This window comes from Chrysemys picta, unplaced genomic scaffold (genome assembly GCF_011386835.1).
Source record: "Chrysemys picta bellii isolate R12L10 unplaced genomic scaffold, ASM1138683v2 scaf1109, whole genome shotgun sequence".
NCBI classification, from domain to species: domain Eukaryota; kingdom Metazoa; phylum Chordata; order Testudines; family Emydidae; genus Chrysemys; species Chrysemys picta.
This window is the reverse complement of record NW_027053816.1, coordinates 1-21,000: the sequence shown is the minus strand read 5'-3', so window position 1 is coordinate 21,000 and position 21,000 is coordinate 1. Positions and strand designations below refer to the sequence as shown.

The 21,000-nt window shown below is 52.6% G+C and overlaps 1 protein-coding gene across 1 annotated transcript; it reads left to right on the top strand.

Annotated features, from left to right (window-relative positions):
- The first annotated feature begins 12,909 nt into the window (after window positions 1-12,909).
- Window positions 12,910-15,882, top strand: LOC135979665 (uncharacterized). The gene is made up of 6 exons (XM_065579939.1): window positions 12,910-13,195; window positions 13,591-13,694; window positions 14,052-14,172; window positions 14,474-14,553; window positions 14,976-15,081; window positions 15,291-15,882. Exons 1-6 carry the CDS (start codon window positions 13,172-13,174, stop codon window positions 15,456-15,458), a joined length of 603 nt encoding a protein of 200 aa, XP_065436011.1. The 5' UTR covers window positions 12,910-13,171; the 3' UTR covers window positions 15,459-15,882.
- Window positions 15,883-21,000: the final 5,118 nt, after the last annotated feature.

Here is a 21,000-nt window from a genome sequence, read left to right as displayed (position 1 = left end):
ATCAGCTCAATTTGAAAATTCTTTCAAAGGAAATCCAGATGTATACATCTGACTGGGGTACATGTACACACATACACACGCACACTCACATGTGCACACACTCATGTGCACATACACGTACACGCATACATACACACATGTACACATACACATATGTACAGATGTACACATACACGCACACACGCTGTCCCTGGAGCGCCCCAGGATGCGACTGACGGGGTGGCTGGCTATTATGGAGGCAGAAGGGGGTTGGGAGAAAATAATCAAGAAGAACTTTTGCTGAAAATGCAAACCTAAGCTGGAAATCTGTGCAGGGCTGGGTCAGCGAAAATGATCTTTTGAGCTGTTCTTATTAACCGTGGTCCTGTACTTCCTGGTTTGCGTCGGACCCAGGCAGGAGACTGGGCTGCTCTGAGCTGTAGAAGCCATTGGAATGAGCCAGGTCGGAATGAGCCAGGCCCTCAGAGCCTTCTGTCACCAATCGCCCCAGCAGTCACTGATCCACACCAAACCACGTCCTTCCAGTCAGGCAGTTTCATATGCACACGTCAAACCCTTGGTTTGCCACTCAGACACCACGGTGATGGGCACAGTAAGGACCGAGAGACGCTAAACAGGCAGACAGACAAGGAAATAGTGGCCCTGCCTACAGGTGTGTGTGTGGTGCAAACGGATGAACACCAGTTGCTGGCTGAAGGCACAACCTTAATTCCTGCATCTCCTGTCTGTCAGCTATCGTTCGCTTGGCAGCCTGAGCTCCGATTTCTAACGCAGCGTTTTGCTCTGGCCTATTGTGGTTCTCATGTCCGGGGGCGCCTTGGCCCCTGGTATCAGGAGCGGTGCTAAGGAGGCTGCTTTTCAAAGGTCCTTAAGTAGGGTTGCCAACTTTCTACTTGCACAAAACCAAACGCCCTTGACCCAACCCCTTTCATTCCCTTCCCCAAGGCCCCACCCTCACTCACTCCAGCCCAGCCCACCTCTCTCAGTCGTTCGCTCTCACACCCTCACTCACTTTCACTGGGTTGGAGCTGGGGGTTGGAGTGCAGGGAGGGGTGAGGGCTCCGGTGGGGATGCGGGCTCTGGGATTGGGCTGGAGATTAGGGGGTTGGGGTGCCAGAGGGGGATCCGGGATGGGACAGAGGGTTGGGGTGCGGACTCTGGGAGGGAGTTTGGGTGCGGGAGGGGGCTCAGGGCTGGGGTAGGGGATTGGGGTGGGGGTGTGGGGTCTGGGAGGGAATTTGGGTGTGGGAGGGGGTTCCGACCTGGGGCAGGGTTTCTGGGTGCGAGCTCCGGCCAGGCGGCGCTTACCTCAGCCAGCTCTTGGTCAATGGCACACCGGTGCTAATGCAGGCTCCTGACCCCTGGTCTCCCTCCGCTGGTAGGCTCTGAGCAAGGCCTGCCCAGAGAACATGGATGACGAGCTCTCGATCCTGCTGACAGCACCCCCCAGCACAGACAAACTCCAGCACATCTTGGAGGTGAGCAGAATGGGGAGGGGCCGCAGGGGTTTTACCTTAGCCCTGGGGACTCCTAGAAAGAAGAGACTGGAAAATCCATATTTCTATTGGATCCTTCCGAGTATGCATTTGTGATATAAACTCACTGGGTGACCTTGGGGTAACTCACTTCCCCCTTAAGGCATCAGTCTTCTCCACTATCAAATCTACACTGGGGAAGAAGGACAGAAGCCCTGACAATCACCTTCACCTCTGGGTGTCTGGTCCTGGGAGCCGAAACCAACTGGACTATCTGCCCCATCTCCTAAACTGCCCTGTCTTTCCCTCCTAGGGCCTTGTCCTTAGTGCTCAGCCTGGCCCCTTCCCAGCTTGTCCCTGACCTTTAAAGGACGCTCCAAGCCCCTCCCATGCCTGCTTCCCTTGGGGTCTCTCTCCTGGCTGAGTACAGGCTGCCCTTCTATCTCTCAGCAGGCCTGGTGTGACAATGCGGTTCTGGCGGAACCCAATTGAGAGTGCCAACTCAGGACAAATTGCTCAAATAGGGCAGTTACAGCCCAAGGCTGGGGTTTTTTCCACCTCTAAGGCAAACCAAACCAGCCAGACTAAGAGGACTTCGGTCTCACCCCACTGGCTAACCGCAAGTCTCACAAGCAATCTCCTTAGACACTCCAGTTTCCCAGTATTACCACCAGTGCCACTCGTTATGGGGACAAATGGTTATGAAAACCAATACCCCAGTAAAAGAAAAAGGTTCTCCTGATCCCAAAGGACCAAGCCCCAAACCCAGGTCAATATACAAATCACATCTTACCCACAAATCACGCTGTTGCCAATCCTTCAGAATCTAAAATCTAAAGGTTTATTCATAAAAGGAAAAAGATAGAGATGAGCGTTAGAATTGGTTAAATGGAATCAATTACATACAGTAATGGCAAAGTTCTTGGTTCAGGCTTGCAGCAGCAATGGAATAAACTGCAGGTTCAAATCAAGTCTCTGGAATACATCCCCCGCTGGGATGGGTCCTCAGTCCTTTGTTCAAAGCTTCAGCTTGTAGCAAAGTTCCTCCAGAGGTATGAAGCAGGATTGAAGACAAGATGGAGATGAGGCATCAGCCTTATATAGTCTTTTCCAGGTGTAAGAACACCTCTTTGTTCTTACTGTGGAAAATTACAGCAAAATGGAGTCTGGAGTCACATGGGCAAGTTCCTGCATACTTTGCTGAGTCTCAAGGCATATTTGCCTTCTCTCAATGGGTCCATTGTATAGCTGATGGTCCTTAATGGGCCATCAAGCAGGCTCGGCAGAGCTAACACCAGTTTGTCTGGGATGTCACCCAGCAGCATAGCATAAGTTTGAAATACAGACAGTATAGAGCCAATATTCATAACTTCAACTACAAAAGTAATACACACATATAGACAGCATAATCATAACCAGTAAACCATAATCTTGTCTTAGACACCCCATTTGACCCCCTTTATACAAGATTTGCGTGCCACTACAGGACCTCGGTTGCAACAATGATCTATATGGTCCCAGATTATATCAATAACGTCACACCTGGGTCCTAGTCACAGGCTGAGTCTTGTCACGTGACCTCCACACTTATTCCCTTCACCCTAGGGACCTGCATCACCTGGGCTAGGTGCAGTTGAGCTCCAACCCCTTTCTGGCCATCTCACCCAGGGACAGGTGGAAACTGGAAACCTGTGGGTAACAGTAACTGGTTGCTCCCAAAGGTGCTGAAGACACAATGGAAGAGGAAATCCTTTGGCCTGGATTGAAATTATTCCGACTGAAAGTGAATGAGAGAAAATAGGTCCAGAGTTCTCTTCCTAGCAGCAGAAAATGTAGCGATTGATAGAGGTTCAGGTCAGAAAGGACCATTATGTGCATCTAGTCGCCCCTCCTGCATAACTCAGGGCTAGAATGTGACCAAGTGGTTCCTTCAGCCAACCATAGCATGGGACTGAGCCAGAGCACGTCTTTTGGAACGACATCCACATGCAGGAGAGCCAGCTGGCTACCAGAAAATCTCTCTTCTGCAGTGACGTGGGGTTAAGGGACACGGGGGAAAAGACATGGCGGCTGTGACTAAACTTAGAGCAGCAAGGCCAGGAAAACCAGGGTTAGGTCCCAGGCCTGGCTATCAGATCTGCTGTTTTCTATTCCTGGCTTTGGGACCATGAGCGAGTCTCTGCACCGCTGGGTGCCTCGGTTTCCCCAGCTATCAAATGGAGCTAATCAAGGTTTTGTTTCTTCTCCCCATTTTACAGGGTGGGAAACCGAGACACAGTTGGGACCTGTCTACACTACAGGTCTGTCGTGCGTTTGTAATCTGCTGACCCCCACATGTTGTTCAGAGCCTATGGACAACACAGCTCCCAAAGGTACGTTTGTTCTGTGCTTATCCCCTCTGTACCAGCAGGGCTGGACAGCATTTCTCACTGTGATGTGGGGAGCAGGTCCTGGGTACTAAGGGTCTGAAGAAGCTCTCAAGGACTAATTTTTTAAAATAATTGTTATCAATGAATTGGGAGAAAACATACAATCACTGCGGATAAGATTGAGGGGTGACAAAATACAGGCAGAGTGGTAATTCCTGATGGGGAGAGGGCAGTGATACAGAGGGATCTGGCTCATTCGGCCAGCTGGACCCATTCAAAGAAAACAAGTTTGAGCAGAGCCCAATGCAAGGTCCTATACGTGGCAACAAGGCACGCCGGCCACACCTCCAGAATGGGGACGTGGATCCAGGAAAGCAGTGACTCTGAAAAGGATTTAGGGGCCAGAGTGGAGAAGCCACTCAACATGAGCTCCCAGTGTGATGCTGTGGTGAACAGGGCTAAAGCCATCATTAGACGTAGGAGCAGAGCCGTGAGTAGGATAGGGAGGTGACACAGCAGCAGTGAGACTGCTATTGGAATACTGCCTCCAGTTTTGGTGTCCTCCTTTGAAAAAGATGGTCCTAGAAATTGGAGCTGGGGCAGCAAAGAGCCATGAAATGTTCTGAGGGCTGGAGAAAAATGCCTTCTAGTGAGCTATGGAAAGAGCTCAACCTGTTTAGCTTATCAAAAGAAGATTGAAGGGGACTTCATTGAAGTGTTGAAGTGCCTTAATGGAGAGAAAATACTGGGTATTAAAGGGCTCTCTAGTCTAGCAGAGAAAGGCAGAACAAGACCCAATGGCTGGAAGGTGAAAAGAGACAAATTCCTATGACAAATAAGGCACAAATATTCAACAGCGAGGATGATTGACCACAGGAAGAAGCTACCAAGGAAAGTGGTGGATTCTCCATCTCTTGATGTCATTAATAAAGACTAGATGCCTTTCCGGAATGTGTTTGCCCCAAAAGTAGCTATTGTGGTAGACAGGAGGCCTGTGATATGCAGGGGGTCAGATTAGATGCTCTAACGGTCTCTGCTGCCCATAAAGTCTACTCATTTCTGAGAAACCGAGTGTAGCATTGGGAGCAGCTTGTGATGTTTTACTGTCTAGCTGGCTTGCTTTCTAGAATGAACACTCATTGAGTGGGGTGATCCACAGGGGGTAGCTCAAACCTCCAAAGTGTCAGCCCTGTGGCAGGACATTAGCACTGCAGGGGAGGGGTGGGTGTGGCAGTGACATCACAAAGGCCTTTTGCAGAACCTCAGCCTATTGGCCAAAGGTGCAGGGGAGGTGGTGACCTCACAGAGGGATGCTGACATCAGCCAGGCAGGACAGGGGCGCAGGGCCAGGGAAACCTCAAAGTCCCCTGTAGCTTTGCTTCAGCAAGTCCCCTTCTCGAGATCTCTCTTTGAGGTCTGAGAGAGTATTTGGGTTCATGTATGTGAGCACCAGGAGGAACCTCTTTTGAGTTTTCTCCTTTCTTTTTCCTGATTTCACTAGAAAACTGACGTCCCTGTTTAGACGGTAAGAGCCTCCGAGAGGTTTGGAACCTGTTGAGTCTGATGCATCTGGCGCCAGCTGAATTTTAGGCATGGAAAACACTAGCTTAAGATGGCCAAATTTTATTCCCCACCTGGGATTTTGTCCCTTAGAATCTCTGGGGACATTAAGGTTTGTCCTTTTTGTTTTACCTTTTCCTCCATCCCTCCCTCCTTTCTCTTCATCTCTTATTTCTTTTGTCCTTTCCCCGTTCCCCTCCCACCACCAGGAGGGGTGTGTGTGTGTCGTGGGGGGTGCTCTACAACTCCCATTGTGGGAGGTCCACCGAAAAATGTGGCGTTGAAATAGTGTTCAGACAGTGATCCCCAGCGGTGACCTGGGCCATCCTTTGGGCTCTCTGGTGAGAACCCTCATCCCTCCGCCCCTCGGTCTCTACCCTGATTGGCTGAGCAGGGGGTTATTGACAGGGAGGAGACTCAGGTCCCTGTTGTTTTCTTTTAAGACCAAGTAAATAGTCATAACCAGTCATATGTTCAACAAATTTTGCTGCTTCTCTGCAGTTCATTATTTTCTCTACCATTCCAGTTCTCCTAAAATACTTGCTGAATAATTACTATAAACTCTTGCTGGTCTGGAACTCACTTGAGAACACTTTATTCAGGTCATTCAATGTCTGAAATTCAAGATCCGATGGTTAGTTTGAAAATCAGGGCTCTTGGGTCCTATTCCCAACTCTGCCACGGACTGGCTGTGTGACCTAAGACAAGTCAATTCTCCTTTCTCAGCCTTAGCTTCTCCCTCTTTCAAGTAGGGATAACAATCCGCTCCTACCTACCTCCCGACAGGTGGAGGATGGGGATCTATTGGAGAGTGTCACTAGGAGCAGTGCATAAGATGAGGTGTCCTATCACATTTACTCAGATCAGATTAGGACATAATAGAATGGCTGAAATAGTCTATTTTATTTGTATTTTATTATGTTGCAATTGTTAAGAGCAGCAACTACTTAGCTCAGACTGAAACATCTTATCTAATTTTTGAGATCTAAGTGTCTCCTCTTTGTGTGCGACGAGACAAACACGTACTCCTGTTCTTTTTGTGACACAGAAGATGCTTTTGTTTTGCAACAAAATATTTTTGCAAAGAATTTTCATGCCACTTGATATGATTTCAAGAAACAAACTGGTTTAGTTTGAATGGGATTTTCGGACAGAAACGGTTTCAATGAAATTTCCCCACCATCTCGATTTCTGGGCTCTATCCCTGTCTTTGGGGGGGTTGCTGTCTGTTAGAACAGGAGTCTGATTTGGATAGGGATAGAGACCTCTTTAATGTTTTTAATGAAGTAAATACTAATGGGAATTGTGTGATCATGGGAGACTTTAACTTCCCAGATATAGACTGGAGGACAAGTGCTAGTAATATAATAGGGCTCAGATTTTCCTAGCTGTGATAGCTGATGGATTCCTTCACCAAGTAGTTGAAGAACCAACAGGAGGGGATTGCATTTTAGATTTGGTGTGGGTAGTGAGGATCTCTTAGAAGAAATGGTTGTAGGGGACAGCCTTGGTTTGAGCGATCATGAGCTAATTCAGTTTAAACTAAATGGAAGGGTAAACAAAAATAGATCTGTGACTAGGGTTTTTGATTTCAAAAGGGCTAACTTTAAAAAATTAAGGAAATTAGATAGGGAAGTGGATTGGACTGAAGAACTTGTGGATCTAAAGGTGGAGAAGGCCTGGAATTACTTCAAGTCAAAGTTGCAGAAACTATCAGAAGCCTGCATCCCAAGAAAGGGGGGGAAATTCTTAGGCAGGAGTTGTAGACCAAGTTGGATGAGCAAGCATCTCAGAGAGATGATTAAGAAAAAGCAGAAAGCCTACAAGGTGTGGAAGATGGGAGTGATCAGCAAGGAAAGCTACCTTACTGAGGTCAGAAAATGTAGGGACAAAGTGAGAAAGGCCGAAAGCCATGTAGAGTTGGACCTTGCAAAGGGTATTCAAACCAATAGTAAAAGGTGTGACAGGTTCTATAGCCATATAAATAAGAAAACAAAGAAAGAAGTGGGACCGCTAAACACTGAGGATGGAGTGGAGGTTAAGGATAATCTAGGCATGGCCCAATATCTAAACAAATACTTTGCCTCAGTCTTTAAGAGGCTAATGAGGAGCTTAGAGATAATGGTAGGATGACAAATGGGAATGAGGATATGGAGGTAGATATTACCACATCTGAGTTAGAAGCCAAACTCGAACAGTTTAATGGGACTAAATCGGGGGTCCCAGATAATCTTCATCCAAGAATATTAAAGGAACTGGCATATGAAATTGCAAGCCCATTAGCAAAAAATGTTAATGAATCAGTAAACTCAGGGGTTGTTCCGTATGACTGGAGAATTGCTAACATAGTTCCTAGCTTTAAGAAAGGGGAAAAAAGTGATCTGGGTAACTACAGGCCTGTTAGTTTGACATCTGTAGTATGCAAGGTCTCAGAAAATGTTTTGAAGGAGAAAGTAGTTAAGGACATTGAGGTCAATGGTAATTGGGACATAATACAACATGGCTTTACAAAAGGTAGAGCGTGCCAAACCAACCTGATCTCCTTCTTTGAGAAGGTCACAGATTTTTTAGACAAAGGAAACGCAGTGGATCTAATTTACCTCGATTTCAGTAAGGCATTTGATACGGTTCCACATGGGGAATTATTAGCTAAATTGGAAAAAAATGAGGATCAATATGAAAATTGAAAGGTGGATAAGGAATTGGTTAAAGGGGAGACTACAACGGGTCGTACTGAAAGGTGAACTGTCAGGCTGGAGGGAGGTTATAGTGGAGTTCTTATATTATGGGAACAAGTAAATAACTTTTCCTTATTCACTTTCTTCACATCACTCATGATTTCATATACCTCTATCATATCCCCCCATAGTCTCCTCTTTTCCAAGCTGAAAAGTCCTAGCCTCTTTAATCTCTCCTCATATGGGACCCCTTCCAAACCTCTAATCATTTTAATTGCCCTTCTCTGAACCTTTTCTAATGCCAGTATATATTTTTTTGAGATGAGGAGACCACATCTGTACACAGTATTCAAGATGTGGGTGTACCATGGATTTATATAAGGGCAATAAGATATTCTCCGTCTTATTCTCTATCCCCTTTTTAATGATTCCTAACATCCTGTTTGCTTTTTTGACTGCCGCTGCACACTGCGTGGAAGTCTTCAGAGAACTATCCACGATGACTCCAAGATCTTTTTCCTGATTCGTTGTAGCTAAATTAGCCCCCATCATATTGTATGTATAGTTGGGGTTATTTTTCCCAATGTGCATTACTTTACGTTGTCCACATTAAATTTCATTTGCCATTTTGTTGCCCAATCACCTAGTTTTGGGAGATCTTTTTGAAGTTCTTCACAGTCTGCTTTGGTCTTAACTATCTTGAGCACTTTAGTATCATCTGCAAACTTTGCCACCTCACTTTTTACCCCTTTCTCCAGATCATTTATGAATAAGTTGAATAGCATTGGTCCTAGGACTGACCCTTGGGGAACACCACTAGTTACCCCTCTCCATTCTGAAAATTTACCATTTATTCCTACCCTTTGTTCCCTGTCTTTTAACCAGTTCTCAATCCATGAAAGGATCTTCCCTCTTATCCCATGACAACTTAATTTACATAAGACCCTTTGGTGAGGGACCTTGTCAAAGGCTTTCTGGAAATCTAAGTACACTATATCCATTGGATCCCCCTTGTCCACATGTTTGTTGACCCCTTCAAAGAACTCTAATAGATTAGTAAGACATGATTTCCCTTTACCTAAACTATGTTGACTTTTGCCCAACAATTTATGTTCTTCTATGTGTCTGACAATTTTATTCTTTACAATTGTTTCAACTAATTTGCCCGTTACTGACATTAGACTTACTGGTCTGTAATTGCCGGGATCACCAATAGTGCCCTTTTTAAATATTGGTGTTACATTAGCTATCTTCCAGTCATGGATACAGAAGCTGATTTAAAGGACAGGTTACAAACCATAATTAGTAGTTCCGCAATTTCACATCTGAGTTCTTTCAGAACTCTTGGGTCAATGCCATCTGGTCCCAGTGACTTATCAGTTAATTCCAAAACCTTCTCTAGTAACACCGCAATCTGTGACAATTCGTGAGATTTGTCAGCTACAAATGCTGGCTGAGGTTTGGGAATGGCTGGAAGGTGAAAAGAGACAAATTCCTATGACAAATAAGGCACAAATATTCAACAGCGAGGATGACTGACCACAGGAAGAAGCTACCAAGGAAAGTGGTGGATTCTCCGTCTCTTGATGTCATTTAATAAAGACTACATGCCTTTCTGGAATGTGTTTACCCCAAAAGTAGCTATTGTGGTAGACAGGAGGCCTGTGATATGCAGGGGGTCAGATTAGATGCTCTAACTGTCTCTTCTGGCCATAAAGTCTACTCATTTCTGAGAAACCGAGTGTAGTATTGGGAGCAGCATCTGATGTTTTACTGTCTAGCCGGCTTGCTTCCTAGAATGAACACTCATTGAGTGAGGTGATCCACAGAGAGTAGCTCAAACCTCCAAAGTGTCTGGCCTGCGGCAGGACATTAGCACTGCAGGGGAGGGGTGTGTGTGGGAGTGACATCACAAAGGCCTTTTGCAGGACATCAGCCTATTGGTCAAAGGTGCTGGGGAGGTGGTGACCTCACAGAGAGATGCTGACATCAGCCAGGCAGGACAGGGGCGCAGGGCCAGGGAAACCTCAGAGTCCCCTGTAGCTTTCCTTCAGCAAGTCTCCTTCTCGAGGTCTCTCTTTGAGGACTGAGAGAGTATTAGGGGTCACGTACATGAGCGCCAGGAGGAACCTCTTTTGAGTTTTCTCCTTTCTTTTTCCTGATTTTACTAGAAAACAGACGTCCCTGTTTAGAAGGTAAGAGCCTCCGAGAGGTTTGGAACCTGTTCAGTCTGATGCATCTGGCGCCAGCTGAATTCTAGGCATGGAAAACACTAGCTTAAGGTGGCCGAATTTTATTCCCCACCTGGGATTTTGTCCCTTAGAATCACTGGGGACATTAGGGTTTGTCCTTTTTGTTTTACCTTTTCCTCCATCCCTCCCTCCTTTCTCTTCATCTCTTACTTCTTTTGTCCTTTCCTCTGTTCCCCTCCCACCACCAGGAGGACTCTGTGTGTGTGTCGTGGGGAGTGCTCTGCAATGGGAACAGGGACAATTCTCCAACTTTGGGCAGTCGAGAGCCTGGGTGAGATAAGGGGCGTTAAAGCCCTTTGTAAAGGAGAAAGGGGAGTTTCATGGTGTTGAGCACCAAGGAATTCTAAACTTTGCTAAAACATCTAGTCTGCAGAAACCAGAAATGGTTGGGGCCACGTTGTAACCATTGTCTTTTTTAAAGCCCATTGAGGGATGTGAGTCCCACCCTTTTAGGTATCTGGGGTGCTGGGAGAAGAGAAGAGGTGCCTGTCTCCATTTTATGGCCTCAACAAACTAAGTGCTGTGCCCCAGTTCTCGTCAGAGATCCCTGAAAAAGAACGTCTTCCCATCCATTAACATACCTGGAAAGATACTGGAACTCCTTATTAAACAATCAGTTTGTCAGCACCTACAGGACAATTTGGTTCTTAGGACTAGTGAGCATGGACTTGTCAAGAACAAATCATTCCAAACCAATCCTAGCTCCTACTTTGGCAGGGTTACGGGCCTAGTGGAGGTGGGTAAACAGTAGATGTGATCCATCTTGGTGTTAATAAGGACATTCTCACAAGCAAACTAGGGAGAAGTGGTCTAGATGCAATTAGTATAATATGTGTGCACAGATGGTTGAAAGCCCGTACTCCAACAGCCCAGAACCAAACACTCCTCCTCCTGGGCAGTGCGCTCTGACCTCTAATGGTCAGATGCTGCTTAGCACTGTCAGAGCAGCTTTTGCTGGGGGATTCTCCCAGCACTTTCCAATAGTGGGAAAGTATGAAATTCCCATTTGACTGCTGGGGACAGAGCCTAGAGCGGGGAGCAACTTACCCAAAGTCCCACAGGTCAATAGGAAACCAGCAATGGAACCCAGGAGTCCTGACTCCCAGTTCCCTGATCCAGTCACTCCAGCGGAGCACACTCCCTCTCAAAGCAGGGGGACCGGACATGAAGGCCTGGTTGTAATTGCCAGCTATGGGAGGGAGTGTGCAGCAGTGGTTAGTGAAGGGGCCTGGAAATAAGGACTGCTGGGTCCCATCCCTGGCTCTGACACTTGGTGTGACCCTGAGCCAGTAGCTTCCCCACCCCAGGCCTGTTTCCCATCAGTAGGGTTGGGGTAGCAGCCCCTACAGACCAGGGGGGTTGGGAGGCTCCAGGAAGGTGTGTAAAGTGCCGGGATGTCAGGATCCCGGAGGTGCTGTCACCCCCGCATTAGGCCAGTGTTCTGCACCCCCTGCTGCTGGCTGAGTTTCTCTGTCCCTTGGCAATAAGATAGACTCTTGTTTTCACAGCCAGTCGATCGCCCAGTGCTATCCCCCTGCCTGCTGGCTGGGCAGGGTAACTCCTCAGGTCACCACCACCCTCTCCAGCCTGCCTTGGCTTTGGGGAGTGAGGAGGAGGGCGAGGGACGATACTGAACATCCTCCATCCATCGCTCCGTCAGCAGAGCAAGTGAGTGGCATTAGGGTTCCCCGTTGGCGTCCCCTGTCTGTCTGGGGAGAGGCAGAAAGAGGGGGAAAGAATCTCTCCCAAAGGAGATTGGATTTGCAAACCGCCCCCAGGAGCCCCTCGCTCTCAGACCGGGGAGGGGCTTCTCCAGAGCCGTCTCCAGTGTGTTTGGAAAGGTCCCAGCAATGGGGCTCCCAACGCTTCCCTTGTGGGAGACCGTTCTCCAGGCTGAGCGTCTCTGAGCTGGGCCAGACCCTGTGAGCTGCTGAGCAAGGAAATCAATGGGAAAGGCGGGGGTCCTGGCCTTGCTCTGCCTCGGGACTTTGACCTGGGGAATGGTTTCCCAGGAGAAGTCAAGACTCCTGGGTTCTGTTCCTTCTCTAGCCTGGGGGGGAGTGTGGCCTGGGACGGCAGGAGGGAGCTGCTTGTCCAAAGTGACTGAGCCCAGTGATGGAAAAGGAGGAGACTCCCCGGGCATTGCAGCCCCAGAGGTTACGAGGGGGAACGCTGGGAGCAGATCATGCAATGAACTCCTGCCAGTGCGTGTAGATTGCATTACATGCACCCCTGTGGGGGGAGGAGGAGCTGCTCTGGCTGGGGCAGGGATGGGGAGGGACCAAACAGGCTGGTTAGTGAGAGGCTGCCTTGACCCCAGACTCACGCCCGCTCCCCGCTCGGTTCCAGGGTGGCCAGGCTCCTGAGGATGTTCAGGAAGAAGGCTCTGCAGGTGGCTCCAGAGCCTGAGGGAAGCAGCTGCCATCTTCCCCGGGAGCAGAGCGGCCCCTCTGTCCACACTGGCGGGGAAGGAGCTCCCGGCCAGGCCAGGAGGTGGAAGTGCCCAGTCTTCTGGCGGAGAAAACCCTCTCCCAGCGCAGGCGCCGAGGTGGGAGAGGCCAGGTCGAAATGGAGCTGGGCCAGGCTGCGTCTGGGCAGGCAGGACCCAGCGCAGGAGGGGAGCCGGGCAGAGTGACTCTGGGACATGTTGTGTGGGCAGCAGCAGCCCCAGGAGCCCAGCCCTGATTCCCAGCAGGAGGCATCGCCCGGCCCGGTCAGTGAGGACCTTCCAGCCTCCCCAGGGCAGGAGGTGGAGGATCCCTGTCCCACCACCAGCAGCTCGGCCCGCTTCCCATGGGACAGCAGCAGTGCCTGGGACTCGGGCAGCAGCGAGGCCGATGGGCGCCGCAGCTTTGTTCCAGGTGAGGAGTCAGGCTGGGCTCAGGGAGAGGTGAGGGCGGGGCTGTGAACACCCTGGGCCCAGGCCCTCGATCAGTGCTATGGGGGCGGATCCCCAGCCCAGGGGTCTGGCCTGAGCCACATGAACCCCACTGACACTAGATGCTGCCACTTTGGTCCTCGGTGCTCCAGTTGGGGGGAGGCACCTCCCAGGGAGTCCAGGACAGCGTGGGGGGGTCTCTTTGCTATGGGCTCCTGCAGGAGTTGGGGGCTGAAGGCATCACTGAGACGGGGGAGTGTGGGGCCCGATCTGCCCTGGGTCCCGGAGGTGGGAAGGGGACACATTGCCCCAGCGTGCCCCTGTCCTTCCCCCGAGTGGCAGCAGGCGTCACCCTGTCCCCTTCTCTCCCTGGTGCAGGGACCGCCAGGGACTCAGGGGACGAGGAGGAGGAATGGGTGGACGTGGCCACAGAGGAGGCTGCTCTCAATAACAGCCGAGAGCAGCTCCAAGACGGAGAAAAGGTACAAACGTTCCCCAGCTGTGCTGGAACCGAGACTGTCCTGCCCCTTCCCAGCACCTGACCCCCTGCAGAGGGTCTTGTCCCTGATGATCCACCAGCCCTAATGGGGACCTTTCTCCTCCATGATCTGGGACCCCAGAGGTGGGGGTGTCTGTCACACACCAGCCGGGTCTCCTCCCCCCACAGGCACTGTCCCAGTTCCTGACCCTGCTTGTGGTGGAGTGGTGGGTGATTTGGACAATGGGCCGGTCCCCACTATCCCCCATTCAGGCCTGAGTCCTGCAGCTGCTGTGTGGGGGCAGGGAGGTCCCTGGCTAACTGGCTCTCTCTCCCCTAACCCCACTCCTGGTGGGTGCAGGAGGAGGCCCAGCAGCTCGTGTTCCTGCACGTCATCCACCCTGCGTCTCGCTGCACAGCAGAGAGGGCAGGACACACTGGAGCCGCACTGCTGCAAGGCGGCTGTGGCGGAGAGGATTGTGGTGAGCGAGACACGGCGCCCAGAGGGAGGACAGAGACATGGGAGGGGCAGGGGTCTCCCCAGGCCAATGGATGGGGGATGGCTGGTGCTGGAGGGGCAGCTGAGGGCAGAGATTGCTGGGGCTGAAGACTGGGGAGAAGAGACGGGAGAAATTCGGAGAGTGGTCACTATTGGGCAGGAATCGGAGGAGTGGGGGGCAGGTGGGGGGATCCTGCTGGTTGTGTGGGGCCCTGGCTGTGTAATCTCCTCACTGGGAAGTGTCAGTGAGGCCCGAATCTCACACGCTCCTTTGGGTCTCACAGGAGCTCATTGAGGAGCTGCCTGATAACTCTCCACCCAGCGCCGTCCTCGCCAACTCCCTGATTGCTGTGGGCAACCTCAGGTACCGAGACCCGCCGGCCCGGTTCCCCTAACCCCAGTGCTGCTCAGGCCCAGGGCTGGGAGTCACTGCCCCTCCCACTCCCAGGTCACCGCCCAAGGGTGGCTCCTCTGGCAGAGGTGCGGGGAAGGTTCACTCTCTCCTGGCTGGGCTGTTCTTTTCACTCCAGTAACATTGCAACGGCTTTGGGGAGAGGCTCACACCCAGGATCAGATACAGGAGGGGCAGCAGGGTGCAGGGAACAGGGGCTATTCCTGCCCTGCCACTGTCTGTGTGAGAAACCTTGGCCTTGTCATTCCCTGGCTCGGTGCCTCAGTTTCCCTTCTTGCCAGCCTGTGCCTATTTCCCTGCAGTTTCACCTGCGTGTTGGTGCCAGTCCCATCCCCGTACTGCACAGTCTAATACCGGCTCCTCTCTCTTGCCAGCACCATGACACCTGCCCTGGAGCCAGAGCTGGAGACCCACCTCCTCCGAGCTGCCCTGCACGCCGTCTTCACCCTGGGCATGGAGAAGGACACCGCCCAAGTTCAGGTAGATCATGCTAAAGTCATGGATTGAAGAGCCAGCTGTCATCCTGCCATGAGTCCTTGCTAATTGCCTGCAGTGGGATGTGAAGGAGAGAGGCCAGGATATGTGTTTGGGGGTCTCACCAGTGCTTCCCAGAGACCCCACTTCCCATCCTGTGGCAAGTTTAGCCCCAGTTTCCCTAATTCTGACCCATGGCTCTCCCTTGCTTTCAGGATCTGCCTAGGGTCTTGCCAGACCTCCTGGACGCCATGCTGGGGAACCTGCTGGCAGAGTCCCCAGACACCGACAGGCTCCAGTACATCTTGGAGGTGAGCCCGATGAGAGGGGTGGGGGCAATTTTACCTTCACTCTTAGATCCATTTTCCAGTCTGTCCTCCTAGCCGGGCCCCCAGTGGGCATCCTTGGTCAGGGCAGTCAGTGCAATGCTTCCTTTCCCCACAGCACATTAACTACTGGATCATGTCCAGGGTGCCGCGAGAGAGAGCCAGGGCCGTTAAGAGCAGCACGGCCCTGCTCAGATTCACCATCACCCTCCCTGAGTTTGACATAAGTGACCTCTGACTGTGCTCCAGGTTCATGCCTCCCTGTCATCCTGGAGCAGCTGGGGAAGCAAGTCCTCATGGAGGGCCCTGTCCACAGCCCTGTGCTCCAGGCTTCCTTGGGGGCAGAGGAAATTAAGGGTCTGGCTCTAGCTCCTATCCTCTAGCATCTCCTGCAGAGGGGCTGAGGGGAAGGAGAGTCCTGGCCCGGGGGGACTGGGAGCTAACAGGAAAATGCTGATGGAGTCCCCTCTCCCTCTCCCGTCCATTAGAACTCCGCGGAATTCCCCAGGATGGGTCACCACATGGCACAGCTGGCTCTGTCCGTCAGTGACCCAGCCAAGGACATCAGCCGGCAGGCCAGGGAGGGGGTTTACCGGCTCTACCAGCTGCTGCTGCACCAGAGGGGTAAGGAACCCAGCTGGGAAATGGCACCCGCTAGAAGAGTGAGACTGGGACCCCAGCCAATTTCTCCGAGACTGACCCCGGCTGGAGGATGAGTCTCTCTATCACTTTCTGTGTTCCACACCACGCCCTGCAATTCTGTTGGGCCAGGCACGCAGCGAGGACTCTGCCCACTGTGCAGCCACCAATGGGATTGGAAGGACACAAGCCCTGCAACCAGAAGGACAAATGTGTGTGTCTCTCTCTCCCTGTCACCTACTCCCTCCTGGGGGAAACCCAGCAGCTGATGGGGGAAAAGATGAGCAGCTGCATTAGCCTCAGGAGATTGGGGCGGGGCCCAGGCCTCATTCCCATCCTGTGGCCATTCGCTGGCCTGGCACAAGGAGCCTGGTGGGGAATGAAAGGGAGAGCAGGTGCTCCTGGGAAGGGAGATGAATTCACCTCCATGAGCAGGAGCGAGCCAGCTTGTCCCCGGAGCAGCTCCACCCAGCTCTTTAGCCAGGTTAATTAATGACCAGCTTTGCTTTATCCCAGACTTACGTTCTTAGGACAGGGTGCTATCGCTCTTGGGAAGGGCAGGAGAGTCCCCCAAGTGCCCTCTGCGAGACTCTCCTGTCCCACAGGGCCGCACCCAATTCCTAGTGGTCTGGTGTCTGTGTCACCCGAGCCACCACCCAGAGTTGCTCCCATAACTGGCAGCCTGGGAGGCCAAGGACTGACGGGTGATGGCGTCTGACCAGGCAGGGCTGAGGCACATGGGCAGGGGACGCTTGTCCTGCTGCTGGCAAGGCTGGACCCATTCTGGAGAGAACAGGAGGATTCAGTCAGCAGTAGGGTTACCATGTCTAATAAATAAAAAAAAGAGGACCCTCCACGGGCCCTGACCCCGCCCATTTCCCCACCCCCTAGCCCCGCCCCAACTCCGCCCCTTCCCCGCCCTAACTCAGCCCCCTCCTCCCTCCCACTCCCAGCCATGGGGAAAGGGCTGCCCCAGCGCTACCGGCTTCACGGTTTGCCGGGCAGCCCCCAGACTCTGCGCCCCCGACTGGCGCTTCCCCAGCGCAGCTGGAGCCCGGGAAGGGAAGTGCCTGGCTGGCGGCTGGGGGTCCGGAGGCAGGGGGGGCTGCCCGAAGCCGGTAGCGCTGGCTCGGGCAGCTCGGCTCTTAAAGTCTGAGAGGGGAGGAGCGGAGCAGATCAGAGCAGCCGCGGGAGGGGAAGTGCCCGGCCGGCATTTTCCCGGACATGTTTGGCTTTTTGGCAATTCCCCCCGGACAGGCGTTTGATTGCCGAAAAGCAGGACATGTCCGGGAAAAACCGGACGTATGGTAACCCTAGTCAGCAGGGGCTGCCGATCCGTCCCATTCACCAGGGCTGCCATCCTGCGGCTTCAGCATTAGTGGCTGGGGTGACTTGGGGAAAGGTCTCAACCTCCCCACATCCCACTTCACTGCTGCCAGAATCCCTCTTGCTCCCCCCGCTACAGTCCCCTCCCTACCCAACCTGGGTGGGGCTGGAGGAGTGGGGTCTGAGAACTTGAGCTGTGGATTGGAGGTGGAACAGCTGTCAGGGGCACTGAGGGGGAAGTGGCAGGAGCTCCCCGTACAAGGAGGGGGGTTGCCACTGGAGGTCACTAGGAAGGACAACAAGACTCCATCCTGGGAATCAGGAGGGGGAATCCATCCCTCAGAGGTGGGCAGGGGCTGGGTGGAAATGCTGCTGGTTCCAGGGGCCGTTAATCCCCCCTGATTCCTCGGAGGCGTCTGAGTCTCAGACAGGTTCTCGTTCCCTTGCAGCAGGAGGACGACACGGCCAATGTGATGCGCCAGCTCCGTATCATGCGGCACTTGCGCCAGGTGCCCGAGGCGCTGCAGGGCCTGTGCCTCTGAGGCCACCAGCAACTCCCGCTCTCTGCTGCAGGTACTGCTCTGGCTCTCTGTAAATGGGGAGCTAGTGGAAGGGGAAATGGAGCCCCCTGGCACTCACAGAAACCCTCTCCCCTCTCTGTGGAGCAGGGTCCTTTCCTCTGCCCCCAAATTCCTTCATCTGGGACAGGAGCTCTTTCCCTCACACCCATTCCCCTCCCCCCTTTCCTTGATCTACCCCCATCCCATTCCCCCTGCGCCCAGGCAGAGCTCTGCCTGCCCCATATGGTGCAGAAAGGCCTGTGATATGCAGGGGGTCAGATTAGATGCTCTAACGGTCTCTTCTGCCCATAAAGTCTACTCATTTCTGAGAAACCGAGTGTAGCATTGGGAGCAGCCTCTGCTGTTTTACTGTCTAGCCGGCTTGCTTCCTAGAATGAACACTCATTGAGCGGGGTGATCCACAGAGAGTAGCTCTGTGACATACTGGTGGAGGGTCTGCAAGGTCCATGGCCACCCCAGCCACCTCCACCTTGCCTGCCTCATGGGGGTTTGTGTCAGAGGACACCTTCTCCTTCTCCTTTCTTTCTAACTTCTTAGGGCCCTGGCCCCTCGTTCAGCCACTCAGCAATTTCCTAAGCAGGCCGTGTCTTTTGATGTGGCCTGCTTCTCTGCCCCCAAAACAAAGAACTCTTGCTCCCATCTTGGCATTAGGCCACGCTTGTACACTTTCTCATGCCCTTCTCCCTGGGCTAACCTTCTCAGCACAGCCCAGGCATGCTCTCCTTCTCTGCTCTTTTTGTCCATGGGCATAGCAGATCCTGGGTTGATTTCCCTTTGCAGGATCTCTCACAGGTATTGCTGCTGCTGCATCTGTAGCTCCACCTGCACTTCCTTCTGCGTCTGTTGGTTTTCTAGGAGCTGCTGGAGAAACCCCTAGATCTGCTTTGGCTGCTTAGCCAGTCCCTGGAACTGAAGTGGGAAATCCAGCGACCAGCTTGGTCCCTTGATACACCTGCTTGGGGGAGGGATAGCTCAGTGGTTTGAGCATTGGCCTGCTACACGCGGGGTTGTGAGCTCAATCCTTGAGGGGGCCATTTAGGGATCAGGGCAAAAAATTGTCTGGGGATTGGTCCTGCTTTTAGCAGGGGGTTGGACTAGATGACCTCCGGTGGTCCCTTCCAACCCTGATATTCTATGATTCCTTCAGCAACCAAGACTTCCCTCACGGATCACAGGGGGAACTCAATCCTGCCAACTATGCTAATCATAAATGAATCTACTCATCGTTAGGTGCCCCCTGGCGGCCAGGCATGGCATCACAGCCCTCTCGCTGGGCTAGCGTCCCCCATCCATGGTCGCTCCAGCACCACGGCAGTTTCTCTGCCTGGTAACTCCGGCCAGGTCACCACCTTTAGTCCACCCTTCTGCGGCCCAGCTTGCCTCACACTAAAAGTCCAAAGAGGTCTTTCCACAGACAGAAGTCCTTCTGCCATCGCTGGGGCACTTGCTCAGCCTGTAGCCCCCTTGCTGGGCTTGGGAACCCTCTCCAGGTGCGTGTACGCCGCCTCCTCTGAGGCCGGTAGGGGAACCCAGTCCCACCCCGAAATTGATAGCAGCTCAGGGCCCTGGACCCAACAGCTAGGTCTGCACCTTTCTCTTTGCTGCACTTTTCCAACCTCTCTTCTCAAGTTCCCCTCCAGACTTTCCTTGCTGCTCTGAACTTCCTACCTCGTTCTCAATCCTGTTGCTACCCCAGCTGGGCTGTATCACCACTGAAGTCTGGCTCTTTAGGGGGGCGGATATGGTGCCTCTCAGTTCGGGCTCATTCTGTAATCAGCTTTCTGTGAGTGCCAGGGGGCTCCATTTCCCCTTCCACTAGCTCCCAATTTACAGAGAGCGAGAGCAGTACCTGCAGCAGGGAGCAGGAGTTGCTGGTGGCCTCAGAGGCACAGGCCCTGCAGCGCCTCAGGAACCTGGCGCAAGTGCCGCATGATACGGAGCTGGAGCATCACATTGGCCGTGACGTCCTCCTGCTGCAAGGGAACGAGAACCTGTCTGAGACTCAGACGCCTCCGAGGAATCAGGGGGGATTAACGGCCCCTGGAACCAGCAGCATTTCCACCCAGCCCCTGCCCACCTCTGAGGGATGGATTCCCCCTCCTGACCCCCAGGATGGAGTCTTGTTGTCCTTCCTAGTGACCTCCAGTGGCAACCCCCCTCCTTGTACGGGGAGCTCCTGCCACTTCCCCCGTCAGTGCCCCTGACAGCTGTTCCACCTCCAATCCACAGCTCAAGTTCTCAGACCCCTCTCCTCCAGCCCCACCCAGGTTGGGTAGGGAGGGAACTGTAGCGGGGGGTCAGGAGGGATTCTGGCAGCAGTGAAGTGGGATGTGGGGAGGTTGAGACCTTTCCCCAAGTCACCCCAGCCACTAAAGCTGAAGCCGCAGGATGGCAGCCCTGGTGAATGGGACGGATCGGCAGCCCCTGCTGACTGAATCCTCCTGTTCTCTCCAGCAGGGCCGGCTTTAGGAAGGGCGGGGCCCAATTCGAACATTTTTGGCGGGGCCCCGGCAGGGATGACTAACAAAAAAAATAATGGGAAAAAAAGCCTTTAATTTCTTCCATGTATTATTTACTTTCCATAACTATATAAAAAATAAAATTATATATTCTGTACATTGCATCATATATGCTGTTGATCGGTTATTAATGAGCTCCGTTTCACTTTTGTGGGTCCCCGCCACTCCCTGGGGGTGTACTAGGGTGACCAGATGTCCTGATTTTATAGGGACACTCCCGATTTTTGGGTCTTTTTCTTATACGATCCTATTATCCCCCACCCCCTGTCCCGATTTTTCACACTTGCTGTCTGGTCACCCTAGTGGTGTGCACATGTGTGGGTCCCAGCTGCTCCCTGCCCCCCTCATTGAAGCAGGTGTGCAGGGTGACTGCCCTGGGAACTGCAGGGCACCAGTGGACATGGGGCTGGCTGGAGGCAGGGCAGGGGCTCACTGGAGGTAGGGTCTGGCTGCAGGCAGGGCAAGGGGTGCGGGGTTGGCTGGAGACAGGGGTGTGTGGGGCTGGCTGGCTTTGGGCAGGGCCGCAGGGGGGTG